Raw genomic sequence first — 22629 nt, 5'->3', positions numbered from 1 at the left:
TCCAAATATATTGCAACAATTTAACGTAAATGCAGAATTAAGTGTCCAAATGTTGAATCAAAACTTTTCAATTGTTTGACAGATAGAGGCCAAAGATGTCGGAAAGATCTTTAAGATACGCATCGGTCACAATGGCGCCGGCATTGGATCTGGCTGGTTCCTGGAGACAGTGGACGTGAAACATCTCATCATGGCCTTGGTGCCCAAGGAGAAGAAAAAGGAGGACAAGAAGAAGAAGAAGAAAAAAAAGAAAGAGGAAGATGAGGATGAGGAGGGTGGCGAGGAGATGCAAGAAGTGGTGCTGACATATCATTTTCCCTGTTCACGCTGGTTGGCTGGGGGAGAGGAGGACGGCGAGCTGGTGGTGGAGCTGCTGCCTGAAGATGCAGAAGAGATGGAAGGTACTAAATGAACAAGCTTTTAATAAATGAAAGTGTTAACTGTTTTATTTAACACAGTTCATGATGATGATGATATATGTGATAGTAATAATCACCATAATAGTAATTCCCGGTTGTTCAGTGGCCATGGATTTGCAACATAGTACAAAACAAAACCCTTTTCTCCTTGCGTACTCCACAATAAAAATGCACCAAAATCACTCTTTCAAATATACCACCTGCAGCAAAATGGAGCTGCTATTCATGCACGGATAGAGTCAGGCAAACAAAGCTTTGTTCGCTGGTCCATGAACCCTCTCTTTAAATTATATCAAAAATGCAACAGCATTAAATGCATTTTTAGAAATTGCATATGTTCTTTAAACACTTCTCTGAGTTTGGAGCATATTAAAGTTTCAATGCGTGAGATTTTCATTATAATTTTTTTTTATATTATTAATGACTGACATCAACTTTTGCAGTCTCACTGACTGTGTGCACTCCTTAGTTACCTCCCTATGTGGAAATCTAGTCATGGAGGTAATCTACCATCTGCACTGAATTCAAATGCCTTTTCACATGAATAATGCATTCAGAGCAAAGGAAGCATACCAGTGCTGGATGAAATTCATGATTACATTGCACATAATAATATTATTAAGTCAACCAAAACTAAAAGATTTAACATCATGTCTTTAAAGTTAGAGAGAAGAAAAGGTTTTATTCAAAGAGCACCTCTTCTTCCCATATGCATCCCTTCTCCTCACATAGTTAATTAATTTAATACATAGGCTTAAAGCAGGTGTATTTTCTATCAGTTTTCCAGTGAGCAGCCACCTGTCTGCATTTATCTTTTTGAACAAGACTTCACAGTACCACCTTATCCCATTTTTAGTCATTTAAGAAATTTCAATTAGCTACAGCTAATAAGCAATAAAGAACTGAAATGTCTTTTTATTTACGACATCTTTATTGTGTCTTCAGTGTTGTGTTTTAGCCATAATTGGTTCACACATTTTACTTGGAGGGCATGTATGACAGGTTAACAAGGTGTTAGTAATTGAACCCTTGTTTTGTCTGACAGTCAACACCTACGAAGTGTGTGTCTTCACTGGTGACATGATGGGAGCCGGGACCGACGCCAATGTCTACATTAATATTTATGGAGAGAACGGAGACACTGGAGAGCGCTGCCTGAAGAATTCTGACAACATCAATAAATTTGAGCGAGGGCAGGTAATAAAGGAAATACACAATCACTTCTAAATTTGTATGATTATACAAATGATAATTTAGATTTAAAGACGTCGCTTGATTATATTTGTGATTATGCTCTATTGTGGCAAGTTCTACGAATTGATATTCTTTAAAAAATATCTTAGTTGCTTTCATCACAGCTGAACACCTTTATACATTTGCTCAATTTGTTCATTAAAGGTACTTTAAGATGCATATATGTTATAACAAAATTTAAGAAAGAGAGTTTATTTATGACCAATTAAAGCTCCTGAATAAACAGTGTCACCCTCAGTTCTGTAAGGGAATTGTTCTTTTTTTAAATAAATAAATAAATAAATAAATACTTTTATGTGATACAATGTAAAAAAAGAAAAAAATACTATATTTTACTCATGAATGAGTGCCTTAACAGTGAAATAAACTGAATATTTCCTTAACAACCCCACCTCTCTTTCTCTCTCTCCTTCTCACCTTTTCTTCCTTCCTTTTTTGCTTTCTTTTACTTTTCCTTTTCACACTTGGTTTGTTTCGTTTATTGCTAGTACCTTTTTTTTCTTGAGCTATGCCATCACCGGACATGTTGCTTGGGAGACTTCTGCTCTGTTTTCTCGACCCCTTATTACCATTTTTATTAAACGTGCTGCAGTTGCATGACGACCGGAATAACAACAACAGACATCCCTGCAGAAATCAGAGGATAACAAGCAGGGGATGTGGAAGTAGAAGGAAGCTACAAGGGAAAAGAAACCAGCCCAGAAAACAGACACTGTCATGCTTGTGAGATGACCACGGAGAGGCTAACAGCTTTTGTGAGAAATGAGGGGCCCTTCATGTTTGTATTATACTGAGTGTCACAGAAATACATCTTCAAGAATCATTCAAGATCCCGTCACTAACATCAACTGCTTTCAGATGATTCGGGAAGACAGAAATAAATTTAGGAGTGGCAACTGGAAGGGAGAAGGGAACAAACAAATGGTGCCATCTTTGTCACATTATCATGAAGAAATTTAACTGCAGCTCACATATTCATTTAACTGTTTTCTGTGGAGTATGACCAGCCGTCTTCTCCTTTTTAAACATAATTGGAAAGGTGAAAAAAATGAATTGACTTGCAAATCACTTAGTGTATTTAATTAAAAATGATACACAAGAAAAGCATAAAAAATAAAATTTTGAAAGCTATAGTATATGCTTGTTGTGAAGTTTGAATTGCATTTCAAACAACTGCAAATACTTCGGGGATTTTTTATCCTCAGTGGATAATATTTTAAAATTTGAATACACAGTATTGGAAATCACTGTATGGACACAGAAGCACTTCTGAAAATTGTTGTCAGTGAACAGCATCCACCAAAGTGGATATTACACTTTGCAACATCTATAAAATATGATCCAGAAACACTGCTGCCCTCTCTAGCCTCAAGCATATTTAAGACAGGGGGGAAAAAAACATCCAGTGTTTGAATTTACCAAAATGTTTAATTCTTTTTGGAAAACATGCCCATCACTTCCTCCTCTCTAAAAATGTGAGGAACTGTATGACTTAATATTAGTGTGCATTTTAAAAGCATGAGTAACTTGCACATGGTAGGCACTGTTAAGGCTGAAGAGTACATACAAGTTATGGAGAAACATATGAATCCCACCAGATGATTCCAAATCATATGCAGCCATACAGATGATGATTTCTCAGGACAATGTCAAACCACATACAGGTACCTCTGTGACGTGAATAACATGACTCAATTGTAAAAACAAAAGTAAAAGAGTCAAATTCATATACAAATACATATCAAATCCAATATCAAAATTGGATTTGATATGTATATATATATATATATATATATATATATATATATATATATATATATATATATATATATATATATATATATATATATATATATATATATATATACTGCAAGACCAGACTGACCAACCTGTGCACTGCCTGGATTGATTACAAGAAGGCCTATGACTCAATGCCCCACAGCTGGATACTGGAATGCCTAGAATTGTACAAGATCAATGGGACCCTAAGAGCCTTCATCAGGAACTCAATGGGGATGTGGCGTACAACACTAGAGGCCAACTCCAAGCCCATAGCACAAGTCACCATCAAGTGCGGGATCTACCAAGGAGATGCTCTGTCCCCACTGCTGTTCTGCATAGGCCTGAACCCCCTCAGTGAGATCATTAACAAGACTGGCTATGGATACCGACTACGGAACGGAGCAGTTGTCAGCCACCTCCTGTACATGGATGACATCAAGCTGTATGCCAAGAGTGAACGAGACATCGATTCACTGATCCACACTACCAGGCTATACAGCAATGACATTGGAATGTCGTTCGGGCTGGAGAAGTGTAGTCGGATGGTAACAAAGAGAGGGAAGGTAGTCAGAACTGAGGGGATTGAACTACCAGAAGGCAACATTGCAGACATAGAGGACAGTTACAAGTACCTGGGGATCCTGCAGGCAAATGGGAACCATGAAGAGGCCACTAGGAAAGCTGCAACCACCAAGTACCTGCAGAGGGTCAGGCAAGTCCTGAGGAGTCAGTTGAATGGTAAGAACAAGATCCGGGCCATCATCACGTACGCCCTGCCCGTGATCAGGTACCCTGCTGGGGTAATAGGCTGGCCAAAGGAGGAGATAGAAGCCACTGACATAAAGACAAGAAAGCTCCTTACCATGCATGGAGGGTTTCACCCCAAGTCCAGCACCCTGAGGCTGTACGCTAAGCGGAAGGAAGGGGGCCGGGGACTGGTGAGTGTCAGCACCACAGTCCAGGATGAGAACGAACAACGAACATCCAAGAATACATCACGAAGATGGCCCCAACTGACAGCGTGCTCAGTGAATACCTCAGGCAGCAGAAACCCAAGAAAGAGGAGGGAGACGAGGAACCATCATGGAAGGACAGGCCTCTGCACGGTATGTACCACCAGCAGATAGAGGAGGTGGCTGATATCCAGAAATCCTACCAGTGGCTGGACAAAGCTGGACTGAAAGATAGCACAGAGGCACTAATCATGGCAGCACAAGAACAAGCTCTGAGTACAAGATCCATAGAGGCTGGGGTCTATCACACCAGGCAAGACCCCAGGTGCAGACTGTGTAAAGATGCCCCAGAGACAATCCAGCACATAACAGCAGGGTGCAAGATGCTAGCAGGCAAGGCATACATGGAACGCCATAACCAAGTGGCCGGCATAGTGTACAGGAACATCTGTGCTGAGTATAACCTGGAAGTCCCGAGGTCAAAATGGGAAATGCCCCCAAGGGTGGTGGAGAATGACCGAGCTAAGATCCTGTGGGACTTCCAGATACAGATGGACAAAATGGTGGTGGCTAACCAACCGGACATAGTGGTGGTAGACAAACAGAAGAAGACGGCCGTAGTGATCGATGTAGCGGTTCCGAATGACAGCAATATCAGGAAGAAGGAACACGAGAAGCTGGAGAAATACCAAGGGCTCAGAGAAGAGCTCGAGAGGATGTGGAGGGTGAAGGTAACGGTGGTCCCCGTGGTAATCGGAGCACTAGGTGCGGTGACTCCCAAGCTAGGCGAGTGGCTCCAGCAGATCCCGGGAATAACATCGGAGATCTCTGTCCAGAAGAGCACAGTCCTGGGAACAGCTAAGATACTGCGCAGGACCCTCAAGCTCCCAGGCCTCTGGTAGAGAGGACTCGAGCTTGAAGGATAAACCGCCCGCAGGGGCATGCTGGGTGTTTTATATATATATATATATATATATATATATATATATATATATATATATATATATATATATATATACATATCAAATACAATTAAAGTTTTTTTTAGGTTGTCTTTGACTTTTTGGGGGGTAAATATGGGATTTTGCATTTGTTCTTCTCTACATTTTACACAGCATCGCAGAAACTGGGAGTTTTCATATTACCTTGTTTTTGCTTACATGCTTTTCTAATAAGTCAGATATACTGTAGCAACTCTGGATGGATTGCATTCCATTTTTATATATTTGGGCCTTTTCTGTCTTTCCCTTGTAAAGTTTCAAAGCTTTAATATATTTCAGTACTGTTTCAGACCAACTTCTCTTCTATCAGTTAACACTCTTGTGAGTCCCGATTCATTTCTGCTCTGGTATCACTTTGGACTATCAAATAAAAACAGTTAAATTAAAAGTGATTTGTAAAACATCTAGTCGCTGTATTTTGCAGGAGGATGTTTTCATCGTGACAGCAGTTGATTTGGGACCTTTGAAGAAGCTACGAATCCGTCATGACAACTCTGAGTCTTACTCCTCTTGGTACCTGGATCGTGTTGAAATAGTGGACACAAAAGAGGATACAACGTAGGTGCCACAAACATACAGCCATGTGGGTTTTGCTTAGTTATTCAGCTGGATTCCAGAAAAATCTGACAGCAAACAACAATTAAAGATTTTGTGTGATTAGGAGAGTAAATTAACAACATTATATCTTGGAGTGTTGACCAGAGGTGTTTCTTCTGTAGATACTACTTCCCTTGTAACCGCTGGCTTGCAGTTGATGAAGATGACGGGCAGATAGCGAGAGAGCTGGTTCCCGTGGATGAGGCCTTCATGAGGAAGGATGATGATGATGAGGGCACGAGTGGCACTCTGGGCCTGGAGCAGAAATGTAATGAAGCTTCAAAGCTTGTTTACGCCTCAGTGGGATAAGATTAGTGGAAGACCAATATGACAAGTTTCATATACTTATATGATAAATTTATCCTGCAGCTATGTCTACTACATATACTCTTAAGATAAAAACTGGAGAAAAGAAGTATGCTGGAACTGATTCCAATGTCTTCGCCATCCTCTTTGGTGAAAATGATGACACAGGTGCGATAATTCAGCATCATCCCTGCAGTATGATGGCATCCCTGTTACTGGCTAAATATCAGAATTTAAAAAAATCTGCATGTCACCCATAGGGATCATCAATCTAAAGGCTTGTAAAAACTACAAGAATAAGTTTGAACAGGGGATGATCAATGAGTTCACTGTGGAGGCCGTGGATCTGGGCGACCTGGTAAAAGTTCGAATCGGGCACGAGAACTCAGGTGGGAAAAGAACATACTGTAAAACAAACAAAGCAGTCATATACATAAGCACTGCACTGTACAAAAAAACTAAACTTTTTTTTTCTGAATCAGGGGGTTCACCTGGTTGGTTCTTGGACTGGATCGACATTGATGCCCCTTCACAGGGTCAGAGGATGCGCTTCCCATGTGGCCGTTGGCTGGATAAAGGGGAGGATGATGGTGCAACTGTGAGGGATCTCTATCCAGCTGACTTACAGACTGAATTCTACACACCATGTGAGTGAACAGCAGTGATATAAGTACTCAAATCCATTAGTAAACGTAGAGTAGGCTTATTGAGAAATCGTCCTCTGAAAGTGCTTTATGCAAAATTTCACTCTGATAAAAGAGCGGAAGCATTAGCAGTAAAATGTATTTTAAAGCAGTCTGCCTGAAGAATGGTGCTTGTCAGACCATTAACTCCAACCTGTAATGAATGTTATAAAGCTGCAGTGGTGTCCTGTCTTTTTATTATCGTTCCTCCAATATGAAGGCTTGTTTCTGCCCTTGAAAAAATCATTTTCGATTGGCAGAGCTAAGTCGAAATTTCAGGTTATTTTCCAAAAAAAGATTATGACTTACTCACTCAAACTTTAGACAAAATTACTCAGAATTTAAGTTATTTGAGTGCGAATGGTTGTCTGTGTCTGTGTGTTAGACTGGCGACCTGTTCAGGGTGTACCCTGCCTCTCGCCCTATGACAGCTGGGATAGGCTCCAGCCTCCCCTTGATAAAGTTATTTTCTCATTAGTTGGAGTTAATAAATCCAAATTTTGAGATAAAGTTTGAGACAACAGCCCGAAATATTGACTTATAGAGTATAGTTTGTTTTTATCAATATGTATGCAAACTCAACTTATACATTATGATCCATTCATGTCAGTTAGTTTATACAAACAACAAGAAAGAAAATAAATAATATTGCAGTTTATAAAGCGGGCTCAAAGACTGTTATTATTTAATCAATGACGATAATTTAATGCCCTTCAATATAAGGGCATTTTTATAAAGCAGGCTAAAAAGTTCAACCAATTTCAGGATATTATAGTAGGAATTATCTATAGATATAATTTCTACACATTACTTTGTATTTTCATTCAGTATCTTACCAGTTAGATGTTAACTATTTAGGACAGCAAACGTATTAAAAGATCAAATGATTCCTTTGAGTTTCAACAACAAGTTAACACTAAAACAGAAAAATGTCATCAGTGACAATAAACACATTTTAAGCCAGCAGTTATGACTATCAGCTAGCACAACTGTGATCACTCTCCACAGATAAATAACTACATATACTGCAGGACTTTCTTCGTAAACTTCTTGCTTTTAATTGCTTATCAATGCTTGTAGTAAGGATGGTGGACAGTTATTACAGTTAGATAGTTTAGTCTGATATGTTTTCTGTAAGGCATAAAAGCACGTCTGGTATCATAACTGTAAACGTTAGCTGTGAATACTAATATATCCTTTCCTAAAATGCAAATGTTTCTTATATAAAAGACTAGATTATATGCCAGCCTGTCCTCCACCTTCATCCATGACAGCCTGGCATGTTTCCCACCCACACTGTCGTTCAGTGAAGAGCAAAAGGGGTAGCTCTGTTTTGAGCGAGGGTCTTACTTCTGAAGCACTAAAACCAAATAACAGACAAGTAATCAAGGTGGGATAGAAACAAAGACTATTATACTCGTTTAATTGTGGTCTCTGAAATTCAAAACGCAAGCTTTTGAATATTAAGTTGAAATATACCCACTCCTACATCATCAATATGAGTTAACCATGATAGTATTTGCTCATCAATAAATGGTGAAACCGCCAAAGCAACAGAGTTTCAGTCTTTGACGCATTGACATTTTTTTGTAGTGTGTCTAATACATCCACAACAAGATTGTAACACCTTGTTTTCTCTTTTTCATGCAGCTTTTGTGTTTTACAAGTCTTAAAATAGTTGTTTTCTTTGCTGACTCTTGGTTAAAAAGAAGGCAAGGAAATCTGAACACAAGTGGTCAGCTGTACATGACACCTGATAAACCGAAGTGTAAACAGTGATGGGACCAGTGTGTGCACGGCTCACAAAGGGTTCTTCCACCTTACCTGCCAACAAAAAAGCTTTTCCTTTTTTTTCAGTTGTGCCTTATGAGATAAAGATATACACCACTGATGTATTTGGAGCGGGAACAGATGCTGACGTGTTTATAGTCTTGTATGGCCATAAGGGGGTGTGCACTCAGCAGAAGCACCTGTGTGTCAACAAGAGAGAGCGACGCTTGTGCTTTGAGAGGGGAGCTGAAGACATGTTTATTGTGGAGGTAAGTGTAATGTGTGGCTACTCACTGATAGAGCTTTTCAAAAAGTGGCGGCCGGTTTGCAAATGATAAGTTGTCTTTAAACAGCTGGAGGACATTGGTGATGTTATAGAGAAAATCAGGATAGGACATGACAACAGCGGCACCAATCCTGGATGGCATCTTGACAGAGTGGAGATCAGGCGACAGCTCAGGAAAGGAAAGGTAAGCAAAATCCACATGAGATGACACCTTAATAGCAGCATTATATTGCCAAAACTATTCACTCACTCATTCAAATCATGGATAAGGTTTTCCAATTACTTCCATGGCCACAGGTGTGTGTATAAAACCAAGCACCTAGGCATGCACACTGCTTCTACAAACATTTGTGACACAATGGGTTGCTCTCAGGAGCTCTGTGAAGTCAAGCACTACTAAAGACTCCACATTAAACTTTTACTGTTATTATAACAAAGTGGATGCGATTGGGAACGACAGCAGCTCAGCCACAAAGTGGTAGGTCACATAAAATCACAGAGCACATACTGAGGCACACAAGGTTCATAAAAACATGGATGAGCAAGTCTGGTGGGAAAGAATTTGATTGTCCTGTACAGAGTCCTGACAGCACCCTTCTCATCCAACATCACAAACGCTCTTCTGGAAGAGTAGTCAAATATTCTCATAAAAACACTCTTAAACCTTGTGGAAAGCCTTTCCAGAAGAGTTGAAGCTATTATAGCTGCAACATCATGTTAAACCCTATGGATTAAGAATGGGATGTCACTCAAGTTCATATGCCTTTGAACGCAGATGAGTGAATACTTTAGGCAATGCACTGTAAGTGCATCGTTAAGAGATTTCTTGTCTGTGGCCTCATTAAATGATTAACAAATTAATAATTTAACATCTTCTGGCTCACACAGTTCATTGAGTCTCAGTTAGAGAAACATAGCTGGTGCCAGACTGAAGAGTTGTCTGTGTTTAATGGCAGGGTTCTGAGACGACTATATTCCCTTGCGAGCGCTGGCTAGCCAAGTCTGAAGATGATGGTGAGACGGTGAGGGAGCTTGTCCCCTCAGACATCATCACTCAGAAACTCCTCAGGGATGGGACACTGAAAACAACTGAAACTGAGGTTGAAGATGCTTTGGAAAGTAGGTTGAAAGTTATGTCACCGGTGGAATGTAACTACACTTGCTTTCAAGTGCTCTGCTTAAGGAAACATTAGAGGTGCTTATTTTTATTTCAGCTGTTGCATGGTGAAGATGTTGAACTAGCATGGAGCAATATAAGCCTTGGTAGATTTTGCTTTTCAGCATCCTAATATGCTCTTCTAGCATGCACTTTTTCAAAGCTGAAGCTGAGTTTTGAAAGGTTTAGTGGGGAGAATGGTTTAAAGTCCAATTTTGAGACATTCTTCTTCTTTCAGCTGCTCTCTTTAGGGGTTGCCACAGCCAATCTCGCACTATCCAAAGCATCCTCTTCTGTCACACCAACCCTCTGCATGTTGTACAAATTTTTGAGACATTTTGCTGTATAAATAGACACGCTGTGAGACTGGAAACAACACAGTTGGGAAAAAAAATCTATTAGCAAACAAGGTCTGCATTTACCGACCAAAATTTTTCCTCCCTCACAGCTCACACATACACGGTGTCTGTGCGGACAGGCGATATGTACGGAGCGGGAACCGATGCCAACGTTTTCCTCACCATTTATGGAGATTTGGGAGACACAGGAGAGCGGAAACTCGCCAAATCTGAGAATAACAAGAACAAGTTTGAGAGAGGAGAGGTATTAGAGGAGAAGTGCGAATCGTTATGTGATGTTGCACAAAAATAAATCTAAATCTGTTCAATTCCTTTTGCCTTTTAGGTGGATAAGTTCAATATTGAGGCCGTGGATTTGGGGCAGGTGTTTAAGATTCGTGTTCGTCATAACAACTCTATGGTTGGGGCTGATTGGTACCTGGACCAGGTGGAGGTGCTGGATGTGGAAACAGAAGAGGTATACATGTTCCTGTGTGAGCGCTGGCTATCAACGAAGAAAGAGGACAAACGAATAGACAGGACCTTCTACGTCAAGGTTGTGTTTAAAGACAGTGTTTTATTATTTTCTTCTTTGTATGTCAGAATTATTCCAGAAAAGAAAATTGATAGCTGTGTTTATTTTGTGCCTGTTTTAGGGGTATGAGGGTGAAAGAAGCTCTGATCCATATTCCAAAATGATTGCTCAGGCCAAACTGGGACTGGACAAGAATGCCAACAAGAAGAAAAAGAAGAAAAAGGCAGTAGTAGTTGAAGGGGGTCCAAGTAAGGTCTATTCATTGTGTCTCTTTGTGAAATGACGTTTCTGGAAGTGGACACAAATATCAGGAAAAAATACTGAAATTCAACATGATAAATAACCACAATATCAACAGGAAGAATCAATACAAACTTATAGAAATTTCATAAATACAGGTGATATCAATCAAGTCATAGTTCACCCTAATATTTACACCAAATTAACCAACATTAAAGAAATAGGTAAACACAGTGTTTGTGCTTGGTGGCTTTCATTTTAAAGTGTTTAACTTATCAAAGTTACGCCTTGTGCCTGAACTCACTCACCACAGCACTCCTAAAACTGAGACTTTTGGAAGTCCTGCTAATGCAGCTCTGACTTTTTTTTAGTGTGGAAAGGAAAGCAGAGACATTCACAAAATTGTAGTACGCAGACCTACAATTGCTTCAAAAAATGACCAAAAAAAGACAAAAAAGTCAGCTTGGCTCAGACACCTTTTGTAACCTCATCCTCTATAATCCTCTTTGTATTTCTCTACCAGGGATGGTAAATGAACTGGTACTTATGTAGTGCTTTTCTAGTCTAAGTGAGCACTCAAAGCACTTGATTATTACAACCCACATTCACACACACATTTGAGCTATATTTTGTGCCTCTAAGGACTTTCAAACACACACACACACACACTTTTTGAAGGATGCACGGGGAGGCAGATTTGAGGTTCAGTATCTTGCCCAAGGACACTTCAACGTGCAGAATGAAGGAGGAGGAGGGATTGAACAACTGACCTTCTGATTAGTAGTGGAACTGCTCTACCTCAGGCAAAATAAATCTCTGGTCTGAAACGTTGCTGTTTCTGTTCTTCTGTATGATACAAGACACAAAACAAGCATCCCTCTGCTCTCTTTCTTTGGCTGCACATGATAGTATGTGTGTGCTAAAGCACTAGAATAACACTGATGTAGCCTTAATAAAAGAAAAGCATCTACAAACACCTTAAAGGCTCATTATTTAACACAACATGTTTCGTCTAAGAAGAACAGCTGTATGCTTTTACAGTGTATAGTGATGAAGGATTATTTCTTGACTATAAGTCTTCGTGCTATGCTAAGGTAAATGGCTGCTGGCTACAGTTAAAAGAGTGCTAACAATCTTCCACCTTAATCTGACTTTCTGTAAGAATACACCTTTCCCAAAATGTCAAACTACTCCTTTAAGATAAACTTTAATATTGTCTCCATCCATATTTGAAAAAGATCAAAAGGTCACACTCAGCCTGGAGCTAGATGATAGTACTAATATTAAAGAAGTAGGAATGTTCTCTGAAGTGGCTGAGACTTCAGACTGAATTTTATATGTGAAAAAAAAAACTCAAAGCAGTTTTTCTCTCTCACCCAGTCATCCCTTATCACTTCACCCTGTCCACGGCGATCGAACATGATGCCAGCACCACAGCGAGGGTTTATGTCATCATCATTGGTCCCAATGACGTCGAGACAGACCGGCTGTGGCTGGACCTGCCAGAGGGAAAGAAATCCTTCACAGCTGGCTCCATGGAGCACTTTGTGTGCTATGGAACTGACGTAGGAGAGATCAAGAGGGTGGAAGTGAGAATCTGGGACTCTTTCTGTAGCTAAATCTGTGAAACTGTCTCCTCTCTGCTGCCTCTACAGATGCACTGCTGTTAAAATTTTAATAAAACCATTCTAGCTCAGCAATAATTAATTCTAGATGTGCCTAGATCAAACAAAAATCAAGTGATATACCAATTCCCTCTCCATCTCCTCTCCCTTCTCTTCCCTCTCAGCTTGGCCATAACGGTGTCACACCAGAGAGCTGCTGGTTGGTGGATGAGCTGTCGGTTGCCGTGCCAACCAAAGGTATCAAGTACATCTTTCCATGTAAGTGCTGGCTGGCTAAAGACAGGGGAGATGGTCTGACTGCCAGACTGTTCAATGTGCTGGACTCCAGCACGATCAACATTATCCGCAAAGTGAGTCACCGCACCTAAAATATGAAGTGTTGGAAAACATTCAGTTAATGTGTTACATAAAAACTGTATCTGTATCTCTGTGTACTGTATTTCTTTAGGTTGTTTATTCAGTCACAGTTGCCACAGGTGACATTCAGTATGCAGGAACTGATACCAACATTTTCCTGACCGTGTTCGGAGCCAATGGGAGCACAGAGGAAATGCTTCTGCCCAAAAATGAGGATCGGTCAGTTCACAGTGATTACTTATCAATAAAGAAACAGTTGATACTTTCAGTGCAAATACTGGAAATGTGGGATGCCTGAGTTTAAACAAACAAAATGAGCTCATCAGCACCTTTAAAGCTCAATAATATACGTGCTGCATCTCATTAATGTGACTTAACTATAAAGAAACTTCACATTTTGGATCAAAGCAGTGATTTCCTTTATTGGCACTAAGATCGTAATAACAAAGAGTCTGCCATATAAATGCCACAAGCACCACATGTTTCTGAATAAACACAGTGTTTTATGTTAATCTGTGCTGTTGCCTATGGACAAAATTGGACAGGCAGTTTCACTGTTTATGCCGTTTAACCTAAGATAATCTAACCAGCTGCTGTGTACAGCTACAAAGGCATGAAAGTTAAAATGCAATTAAATGTATCTCCAGAAAGGTTAAACTATTTAATTAGCACAGTCATGTCTTTAAATGCAGCTTAATCCATATATATTGGTTCATTCAGGTTTGAAAGAGGGCAAGAAGACACATTTACCTTGGAGATAGATGACATCGCTCCTTTGAAGAAGATCAGAATTCGAATAGATGGCACCGGAAGCCGCCCAGACTGGTTTCTTGACAGGGTAATGCAAAGAGTGTCTGATGCAACACGTCTGGTATTAGAATACAAAATATAAATAAGAATGAATGATAAGAAATAATTTGCAATTACCGGAAAGCAGATGCACATTTTGAGGTAGCACAAAACTTTAACATCAGTTTATCATAAATATTACGTTTTACACTCATGTGCTACTTTATAAGGTACAGCTTGCTAGATCCCCTTTTACATTCAGAACTGGCTTAATTCTTCATGGCATAGGTTCAACAAGGTGGTGTATACATTCCTCTGAGATTTTACCCCTTACTGACACGATACCGTCAAACAGTTGCTGCAGATTTGTTGGCCCCACAACCATGATACAAATCCCCCGTTGAGCCAAATCCCAAAGGTGCTCTGCTTGATTGAGATCTGGTGACTGTAGAGGCCGTTTGAGAACAGTGAGCTCATTTTCATATTCAAGCAATCAGTTTGAGATTACTTGAGCTTTGTGATATGGTGTGTCATCCTTTTGAAAACAACCATCAGAAGATGGGTACACCGTGGCCATAAAGGGATGGAAATGATCAGCATCGATTCTCAGGTAGGCTGTGGCATTTCAATAATGCTCAGTTGGTACTAAGGGGCCCAAAGCATGCCAAGAAAATATCCCCCACATCATTAAACCACCACTAGCAGCCTGAACTGTTGATACAAGCAGGATGGATCCATGTTTTCATGTTGTTTGCAACAAATTCAGACACTACTATCTGAATGTTGCAGCAGAAATCAAGCAAACAGGAGTGGCACTTAGTGTGATCTACTGCAACATTTGACATTTTGTGCTTTCAGAGATGTTTTTCTGCATACCTTGGTTGTAAGTTACTGTGAGTTACTTTTGGCTCCCTATCAGCTCAATGCAGTCTTTCTCTGGCATCAAAAAGCATTTTCACTGCACAGAGAACAATCAGATCACTGGATATTTTATCTTTTTCTGACCTTCCTCTATAAACCCTAAAGATGGTTATGTGGGAAAATCAACAGTTTCTGAAATACTCAGACCACCCCATCTGGCACCAACAACCATGCCACGTTCAAAGTCACTTAAATAACTTTTCTTCCACATTCTGATGTTCAGTTTTAACTTTAGGAGGTCATCCGGACTATGTCTACACACTTAAAGGCATTGAGTTGCAGCCGTCTGACTTACTAATTAAATATTTGCATTATTAACCGGTTGAACAGATGTACCTAATGAAGTAAGTAATGATTGTACAGTATCTGTGAAATTATATAAACGTTCCTATTCAGGTAATGAAATGAGGTGGAACACTGAACAGTTTTCACAAGTTAGTAAATTTCACTTGCGTGTTTGGTATATCATTGCAGTGGATGGCACTGTCTCTAAGCTGTAATTAAAACAATAACTCTTGTGATTTTTAAACCACAATCTTTTAATTTGCTAATTTAATAATGAAGCAATTTCTTTTTTCAGCCTTCGCAAATACCGTTAATTAATCAGATTCTTTTCCAGTGGAAACAGATGAATGCTAGGTTAACTTTCGTGTATTTGTGGATTGTTTAACATTTTTCAAGCCACAAATATACATTAATGCATTTATTCCAAAATCACAGTCAATTTTCTCCTCCTCTGCTGCAGCTAAATAGTAGATTTCACATGTGGACATTTGTTTAATGCAAATTGTGATGTCATCATCTGATTTAAAATGTTAGATCCTGATGAGAAACCTGACCACAGAGGAAGAGTACCTGTTCACCTACGAGAACTGGCTGTCCAAGACCAAAGGGCCCAAGAGGACAAAGGTGTGTGAGCTGGCGGCTATGGTGGATGACGAGGAGATGGTAGAAAAAACAACTTACATCATCCAAGTCCAGACTAGTGACGCTGCAGGTGGGTCACAGAATGTTTCCAATGTATAGTCAAGTAATTGCCTCAACTATTAAGAATGTGTGTTTAGTGATTCTAAAAACAGAAAACAATCACATATATTTAGAAAGTTGACCAGGTTAAAGAAACTGTATCAGTCAATTTTAACTTAATTTGTCAGCTTGGAATAAAGTTTAAAAAAATAATAATAAATATAAATATTCAAGTTGGGGGTTTTCTCTAATCATCCCAGAGCCCTCGTTAACTGCGCAAATTTCTTCCCCAAATGAATCAAAATAGTTTACGTTTGTTGAACTTCTATGAGTATTTTACATATTTTTTAAGTGTTAAATAAGACACTGAGTGCTTAACTTTAACAAGCATGTTTACAACTACTAATAGATTTTCTCATAAGTTAAAGTTTATTGGAGTTCTGTTCTCTGATCTTTGCAATATTCTAGGTGCTGGCACTGATGCCAACGTGTTTCTGATTGTGTTTGGGGAGTATGGAGATACAGGGATGCTGCCTCTGAAAGAGAGCACCAACAGAAACAAGTTTGAGCGAAAAATGAAGGACGTGTTCAGATTTCCTGATATGCTCAGTCTGGGCGAACTGTCAAAAGTCAGAGTGTGGCATGACAACAAAGGTAAGGAGACAAGGAGAACTACGGTCATAAGTAAGCACATAAGAAAGGAAGGAAAGTTTTAGCACTTTGGAATAATCTGGAGCATCGAGTTTTTGTGTTATTGTCAGAGAATGAACAAGTTGTTTGGAATGGTTGCCACGAAAAGTTTCTTCCCTCTAAAAAGAAAATAACACCACAACTTAGATTTAAAAAGTTTCATCTGAACATACCATAAGACTTCCGGAACAATGTCCTTTGGGTAGATGTCATCAAAGTGGAGATATTTGGCAATAATGCTTGATGCCACATTTGGCGAAAATCAGATACAACATATCAGCGCAAACACCTGATGCCAACCGCCAAGCACGGTGGAGGAGGGGTAATGATTAGGGCTTCACTTGCAGCCACAGGACCATGCCACCACATAAAAGTATATAAGAGTCAAATGTGACTCTAGAATACTTTTGTCTCACAGCTAAAGTTTGGCCAAAATTAGGTCACGCAGCAATGTCAAGCTGCAAATCTCAACAGAATGATTTGCACTCCCCCAGTTAAAAGCTAGGTATATCAACTCAATTGAAATGCCACAGAATTAAAAGAGCTGTGCATAAGCAATGAATTGAAGCAAAGTACTTTTTTTATTTTAAATTTTTTGACTCAGGAAGCTAGACAAGATGTCTTACAGGGGTACTTGGAAGATGGAATACCAGAATCTTGCTTAGATACTGCAAGAGTGGATGTACACCATAGTGTTAATGTTAGCTTGTTTACTTCAAATCTATTTTATTTATAAAGTACCTGTTCACAATAGTAGTCATCTCAAGGAACTTTATACTATATATACTTTACCTTTTTTTGTTAAACAATGGAACGGGGAAATTTAGATAAGTGGTTGAGATATCATTTGTGTACAGATGGAATAAATTCACCATTGACTGTTGCTCTTACTGTAAACAGGCCCTGCTCCTGGATGGCACCTGGAGTACCTTGACGTGAAAGATGAGACCCTGGACAACACCTTCAGGTTCCCCTGTGACCGCTGGTTGGCAAAAAACGAAGATGACGGGCAGATTATGAGGGAACTGGCTTGTGCCAACAATGATTCTGTAGACCTCAGTGACAAAACAAGTTAGTTATCCAGAGAGTCTGTTGGCATAATCATGGGTTGTGTAATTATCTGAGATGAATCACTTGCAGTAAATTACAACCATTTGTCACTTGTAAAATAATGCAGCAATTTGTGTCTCTGTGCATGGCCACAGAATATGAAATTGCCACAACAACTGCTAACGCAGATGACGCCTCCACAACGGAAAATGTCTGGATCCTGCTGGAAGGAAGGAAAGCCCGTTCCAAGGAGTTTGTTCTGGAGAATAAGAAAAAGAAGTTCTTAAGGTAGGTCTTCAGAGAGTGTAGGGTTTGCGACTCATGGTAAAACCTCTAATGTGGTCTTACATAATTGCCCTCTTTTACACATTTTTTTCTACCCCCTTTTATCTTGTAGTTTCATTTTCTCTTTACTCTCAGGAGAGATAATCCCATGAGGTGAAACAGAACCTCTCAAGCAGACCACAAAATTTAACAGTTTAAAATCAAACCCTACAGAAACTTCTCTTGAACCTTTCCACAGCGGTGCCACTGACACGTTTGAGTTCTCGTCAAAGCACGTGGGGGAAATCGCTAGCATCTGCGTTGGCCACATCACAAAAGACGGCAAGAAGGTGAAGAATGAGGCTTTCTGGCATGTTATGGAGGTGGTGGTGACAGAAAAGGAGCTGGGAAACAAGTGAGTAGACTCTCACACAACATGCATTATGTTATATAAAACTGATGGTGCTGAATCAATGCATCCTCTTGTGGTTAGGTATTTCTTCCACTGTGATGCACAAATTCCCCTGGCAGCCAAAAAAGACCAGTTCCAGACATTCGAGTGCTATAAATCCATCGAGAGCTTTGCAAGCAAAGTCCGCAACCTGGTCCCTGTCAAGTATGAAATCATCGTCATCACCGGGGACGTCAAAGCGGGCGGCACAGATGCAAATGTTTTTATCACCATGTATGGCGTCAATGGTGACTCAGGCAAGCGTCACCTACGGCAGAAGTTTCGCAACCTTTTCGAGCGAGGGCGGACAGACCGCTTTGTTCTGGAGATGCTGGACCTTGGGGAATTGCTGAGGGTCAAAGTGGAACATGACGGCACCAGGCCCAACAGTGGGTGGTATCTAGAGTGTATTGAGGTGACCAACACAGCCAATTCAGTCACAACAATCTTCCACTGTGGAAAGTGGTTGCACACTGCTAAAGCTGATGGACAAATTCAGCGAGTGCTCAATCCCAGATATTAGAATAATGCTAGAAAGAAAGAGTGGGTGAGCATTTGCTTTTTCCTGTTTGACTCATTTGTTTTGTTGGGTTTTTTTTTACCAATTGTAAGAGAAACATTGCACGGAAAAGTTAGCGTTAATCCATCTGAATATAAATGTATTTCAACTTTTTCAGGATAAAGCCAGTTTTTTGTTTTAGTTTGTTTTGTTTTTTTAAGTTTGTGCCAACTGTTTAGGCTGTCACTCTTCAGAAAAAGCCATTTGCTTCCATCTCGCACAAAGAAACAGAACTGAATATTACCCAGCTCACTACAACAAATATTTACCTTCATTTTACTTTTCCTCACGTCTCACTGAAAGGTTTCATACCAGTGCCAATCACTTGAGGGATAAAGGCAAAGCTGGAAAATAGTTCAGCAAAAATAAATTCATTTGCTTAAGCATAATACATGGGCATTGCACTCCAACAGGGGTTAAAATTTTCAGTATGCATAAATTTAAAAACCATTTTGTAGAATGATGGGTAGTATTACACAGGGATCAGGGAAGGCGAATAGCCAATCGTTGCAGCAAAAACAAAGACAACTAAAACAAAAGGCGGAATGCTGTTTAACATGTAAATTAAAAAAACGAATGCAATCATGTCCAAATCTCATGAACCCATATTTCATTCACAACAGAACATAGAGAATATATCAGATGTTTCGACCAAGACATTTAACTTCACGACCATCTGCGCCCCCCAGTCTATGTATCACCTTGAACTTAAAAGGCTGTAAGGTCAGACACCAACAGGTGATTCGGGCGTTGGCATCCTGCATGTGATGGAGCCACTGTAGCGGAGCATGATCCAAACAGAGGATGAAAGGGCAGCTCAGGAGGTAAAAATGAAGAGAGTCAACCACCCAGCAGATTACCAAGCACTCCTTTTCAACTGTGCTGTAGCAAGCATGCAATGGCTGCTGTTTTTTACACCTGAGGGCGCACCGGCCCGCCTCCCAAGTGGTACCCCAAATACTGTACCTCCCTCCGTCCAACCGCACACTTCTTCTGGCCGTGAGCCACACCTGCCTCAGGGACTCCAGGACCGTGGCCACCCACTGCACATGCTCCGCCCAGGTGTCATTGTGGATGATGCCAGCCACAGTGACATCCGGGTAGGCGGCAGCATATGCAGCCAGTGGATGCAGCACCCAGTCCATGAGGAGTTGAAAAATGGCTGGAGCTCCAAAGAAGGAAGTGTGACAAATTGGTACAACCCGTAAGGAGTACACAAGGATGCTTTTTCCTGTGAATCTGCCAGTAGCCCTTGGTTAAATCCAGAGTTGTGAAAAACTGAGCAATGCCAGTTCAGGAACTCTTCGACCCGGGACATGGGGTAGGCATCAAACTGTGACACCTCATTCACCTTGCGGTAGTCAATGCAGAACTGTATAGACCTATCTTTCTTCACCACAAGAACTGCGGGGCTATACCACCCACTGTGTGACTCTTCTATTAGTGGAGATATCGTCTGAATTTCAGGAGAGGGACCACTCTTCCTTCACGCCCCCTCCGGCCTCAGGCTATAAAAGCCCCCCCTTCTCCAGTACCTGCTGTTCTCATTTTCATGCCCCATCTTTCCCCCCATTTTCCCCGCCCTTCTCCTCTTCTCCTCGCTTCCTTTCCTTCATTCATTTCTCGTTAGTACACGGGGATCTGCCTGGCTCGAGAGCCGTCGCCAGTCCCCTTCGAGGCCTTCCCCAAACCGCAGCACCAGTTCACACTTCCTCATCCCTCATCGCCCATCATTACCGAGGATGTGGTCCCAGCTAGTGAACTCCAAGCTTCAGCATTTCAGCCATTTCCCTCTGAACAATTAGCCTTTTATGTTCAGGAAACCTGCAGGGCCATGAACGCACCATCACGCCTGGGCATATTTCAAAATGGTGCTCTATGAGATTGGTATGGCCGGGCAGGAGGGAGAACACATCTGCAAAATGCTGTTGCAATGCAACAACATCCGCTCTCTGGGCCTGTGTGAGATGGTTATCACAATGAATGGAGGATGGAATGGTGGAATTTTCCATCTCTGGTCCTAACTCATCTGTCTCCTTCACCAGAGTCACCAGAGAAGCAGTCTGAAGGTGGTAGATGTTGGTCCAAACAGACCAGTACCTACCAGTCAGTCAGTATCTCTTTCGGGATGCCAAATCAGGAGACGACCTGAAACAGCACCTGCGCTGCACTCTTAGAAATGGTGCACAGTGGCACTGCTTCGGGATATCGCGTTGTATAATCCAACAGAATTAATACACAGTGATGCTTCATACATCACAGATCAAATTTTGTTGACCGTTAAGTATGGACGAGATACATTGAACGTGACACGTGAAACAAAGACAAAAGGAGAACATATAACATTTGTAGGGGGATGATGAAATAAACATAATATAAACCAAATTCAAAAGAATGTATTCATAATTTATAATAAATATTACAATAAAAACTTTTTTAACATACAGATTTCATGTTTGTACAGTCTTGTTTGGATTGGCCCACCTGTTGAGGAGTAGATAAAGACATACACATAATCACACGCATAATGTGATCATTAGAGTAACATTTTACAGTGTCCCAGTTATTTCTTTATATGTTGATTGTTTTTTTTAAATAAGTGTATCACCACATGGACATTATCTATGATTTTCAGATTTCAGGCAATCTTGGATTGCATAAGAAATACAAAAAACAGAACTTCATTGTCATAAGTAGCTCATCTGGCTTACTGTGACTATTGTCTATAACAATTTACAAGGTATTGTAATCTGTGAAATACAGAAAGAATGCGATATAGTAGGCTTCCTTGTCATTGTGGCTATATTGCACAAACTAATCAGGATGAAAATCCAGTGAGAACAATAAATGTGACCTTGAGCTTGACCGTGAGCACAATATCAATCAATCAATCTTTATTTATAAAGCACTTTTCATACAAAAAATGTAGCACAAAGAGCTTTACATGGTTAAAAGCAGCCCACCCCGCCCTCCAACTCACTCCCCACACTGTCATTAACATAAACAATCACGAATACACACATCCCCCCCCCCCACACACACACACACACACACACACACACACACACACACTTAAAGAGTAAAATTGGGCTGGGTACGCATGAGCCAAGTGGGAAACCCACTAGGTGATCAAATCTGACCAATACTCCAGGAGGATTAGTGAATCTTGTCAGCTGTGGATGGATGGACAGATGACGGACACCTCGCCAAGGCATGACTTTATCGGTCATGCTTGTCTTATTTAGTGAAGATACTTTAATAAGTGGGCAATATATTTGTCAACTAAAAAAAAACTCCACTTTAATATCGTCCTGATTTTTCTTTTAGCTGCTCCCTTTGGGGGTCGCCACAGCAGCTCGTCTGCCTCCATCTCACCCTATCCCTAGCATCCTCTTTTGTCAAGCCAGACCTTGACAAAAGAGGTCCTCCTTCACTGCATCCACTAGCACACAGAGCCTGTTTCAGGTACTCCCTCTCCTCTGCATTCCTGATTCTACACCTTCCACTGTTTAATAACATCTTGATTGCTTAATTTAAAATCCAATACAGTGGTGTACAGAGGCAAGCTTGGAAAGATTGTGCCGTTTTCCAAAATGTGTGGACCCACTGTATGCCGTTACAGATCTGTCTGTGATAT

General features: G+C 40.5%; 1 protein-coding gene across 1 annotated transcript in view; it reads left to right on the top strand.

The window, feature by feature from the left end:
* loxhd1b (lipoxygenase homology PLAT domains 1b) overlaps window positions 1-21661 on the top strand; it is a 38676-nt gene extending 17015 nt beyond the window's left edge. Inside the window, 22 exon segments of the mRNA XM_085180864.1 lie at window positions 83-401; window positions 1465-1616; window positions 5834-5967; window positions 6129-6274; window positions 6376-6480; window positions 6573-6959; window positions 8853-9034; window positions 9119-9235; window positions 10008-10170; window positions 10656-10810; window positions 10892-11101; window positions 11202-11328; window positions 12701-12909; window positions 13110-13295; window positions 13394-13521; window positions 14023-14140; window positions 15832-16009; window positions 16447-16632; window positions 17569-17739; window positions 17874-18006; window positions 18242-18397; window positions 18476-21661. Of these exon segments, the coding sequence (XP_085036990.1) occupies window positions 83-401; window positions 1465-1616; window positions 5834-5967; window positions 6129-6274; window positions 6376-6480; window positions 6573-6959; window positions 8853-9034; window positions 9119-9235; window positions 10008-10170; window positions 10656-10810; window positions 10892-11101; window positions 11202-11328; window positions 12701-12909; window positions 13110-13295; window positions 13394-13521; window positions 14023-14140; window positions 15832-16009; window positions 16447-16632; window positions 17569-17739; window positions 17874-18006; window positions 18242-18397; window positions 18476-18956 (4143 nt within the window). The 3' untranslated portion in view covers window positions 18957-21661.
* The last annotated feature ends 968 nt before the right edge of the window (window positions 21662-22629 follow it).

Source organism: Neolamprologus multifasciatus, chromosome 12 (assembly GCF_963576455.1).
Source record: "Neolamprologus multifasciatus chromosome 12, fNeoMul1.2, whole genome shotgun sequence".
In the NCBI taxonomy this organism is placed as follows: Eukaryota; Metazoa; Chordata; class Actinopteri; order Cichliformes; family Cichlidae; genus Neolamprologus; species Neolamprologus multifasciatus.
The sequence above is the reverse complement of the archived record's forward strand: the minus strand, read 5'-3'. Positions and strand labels throughout refer to the sequence as shown.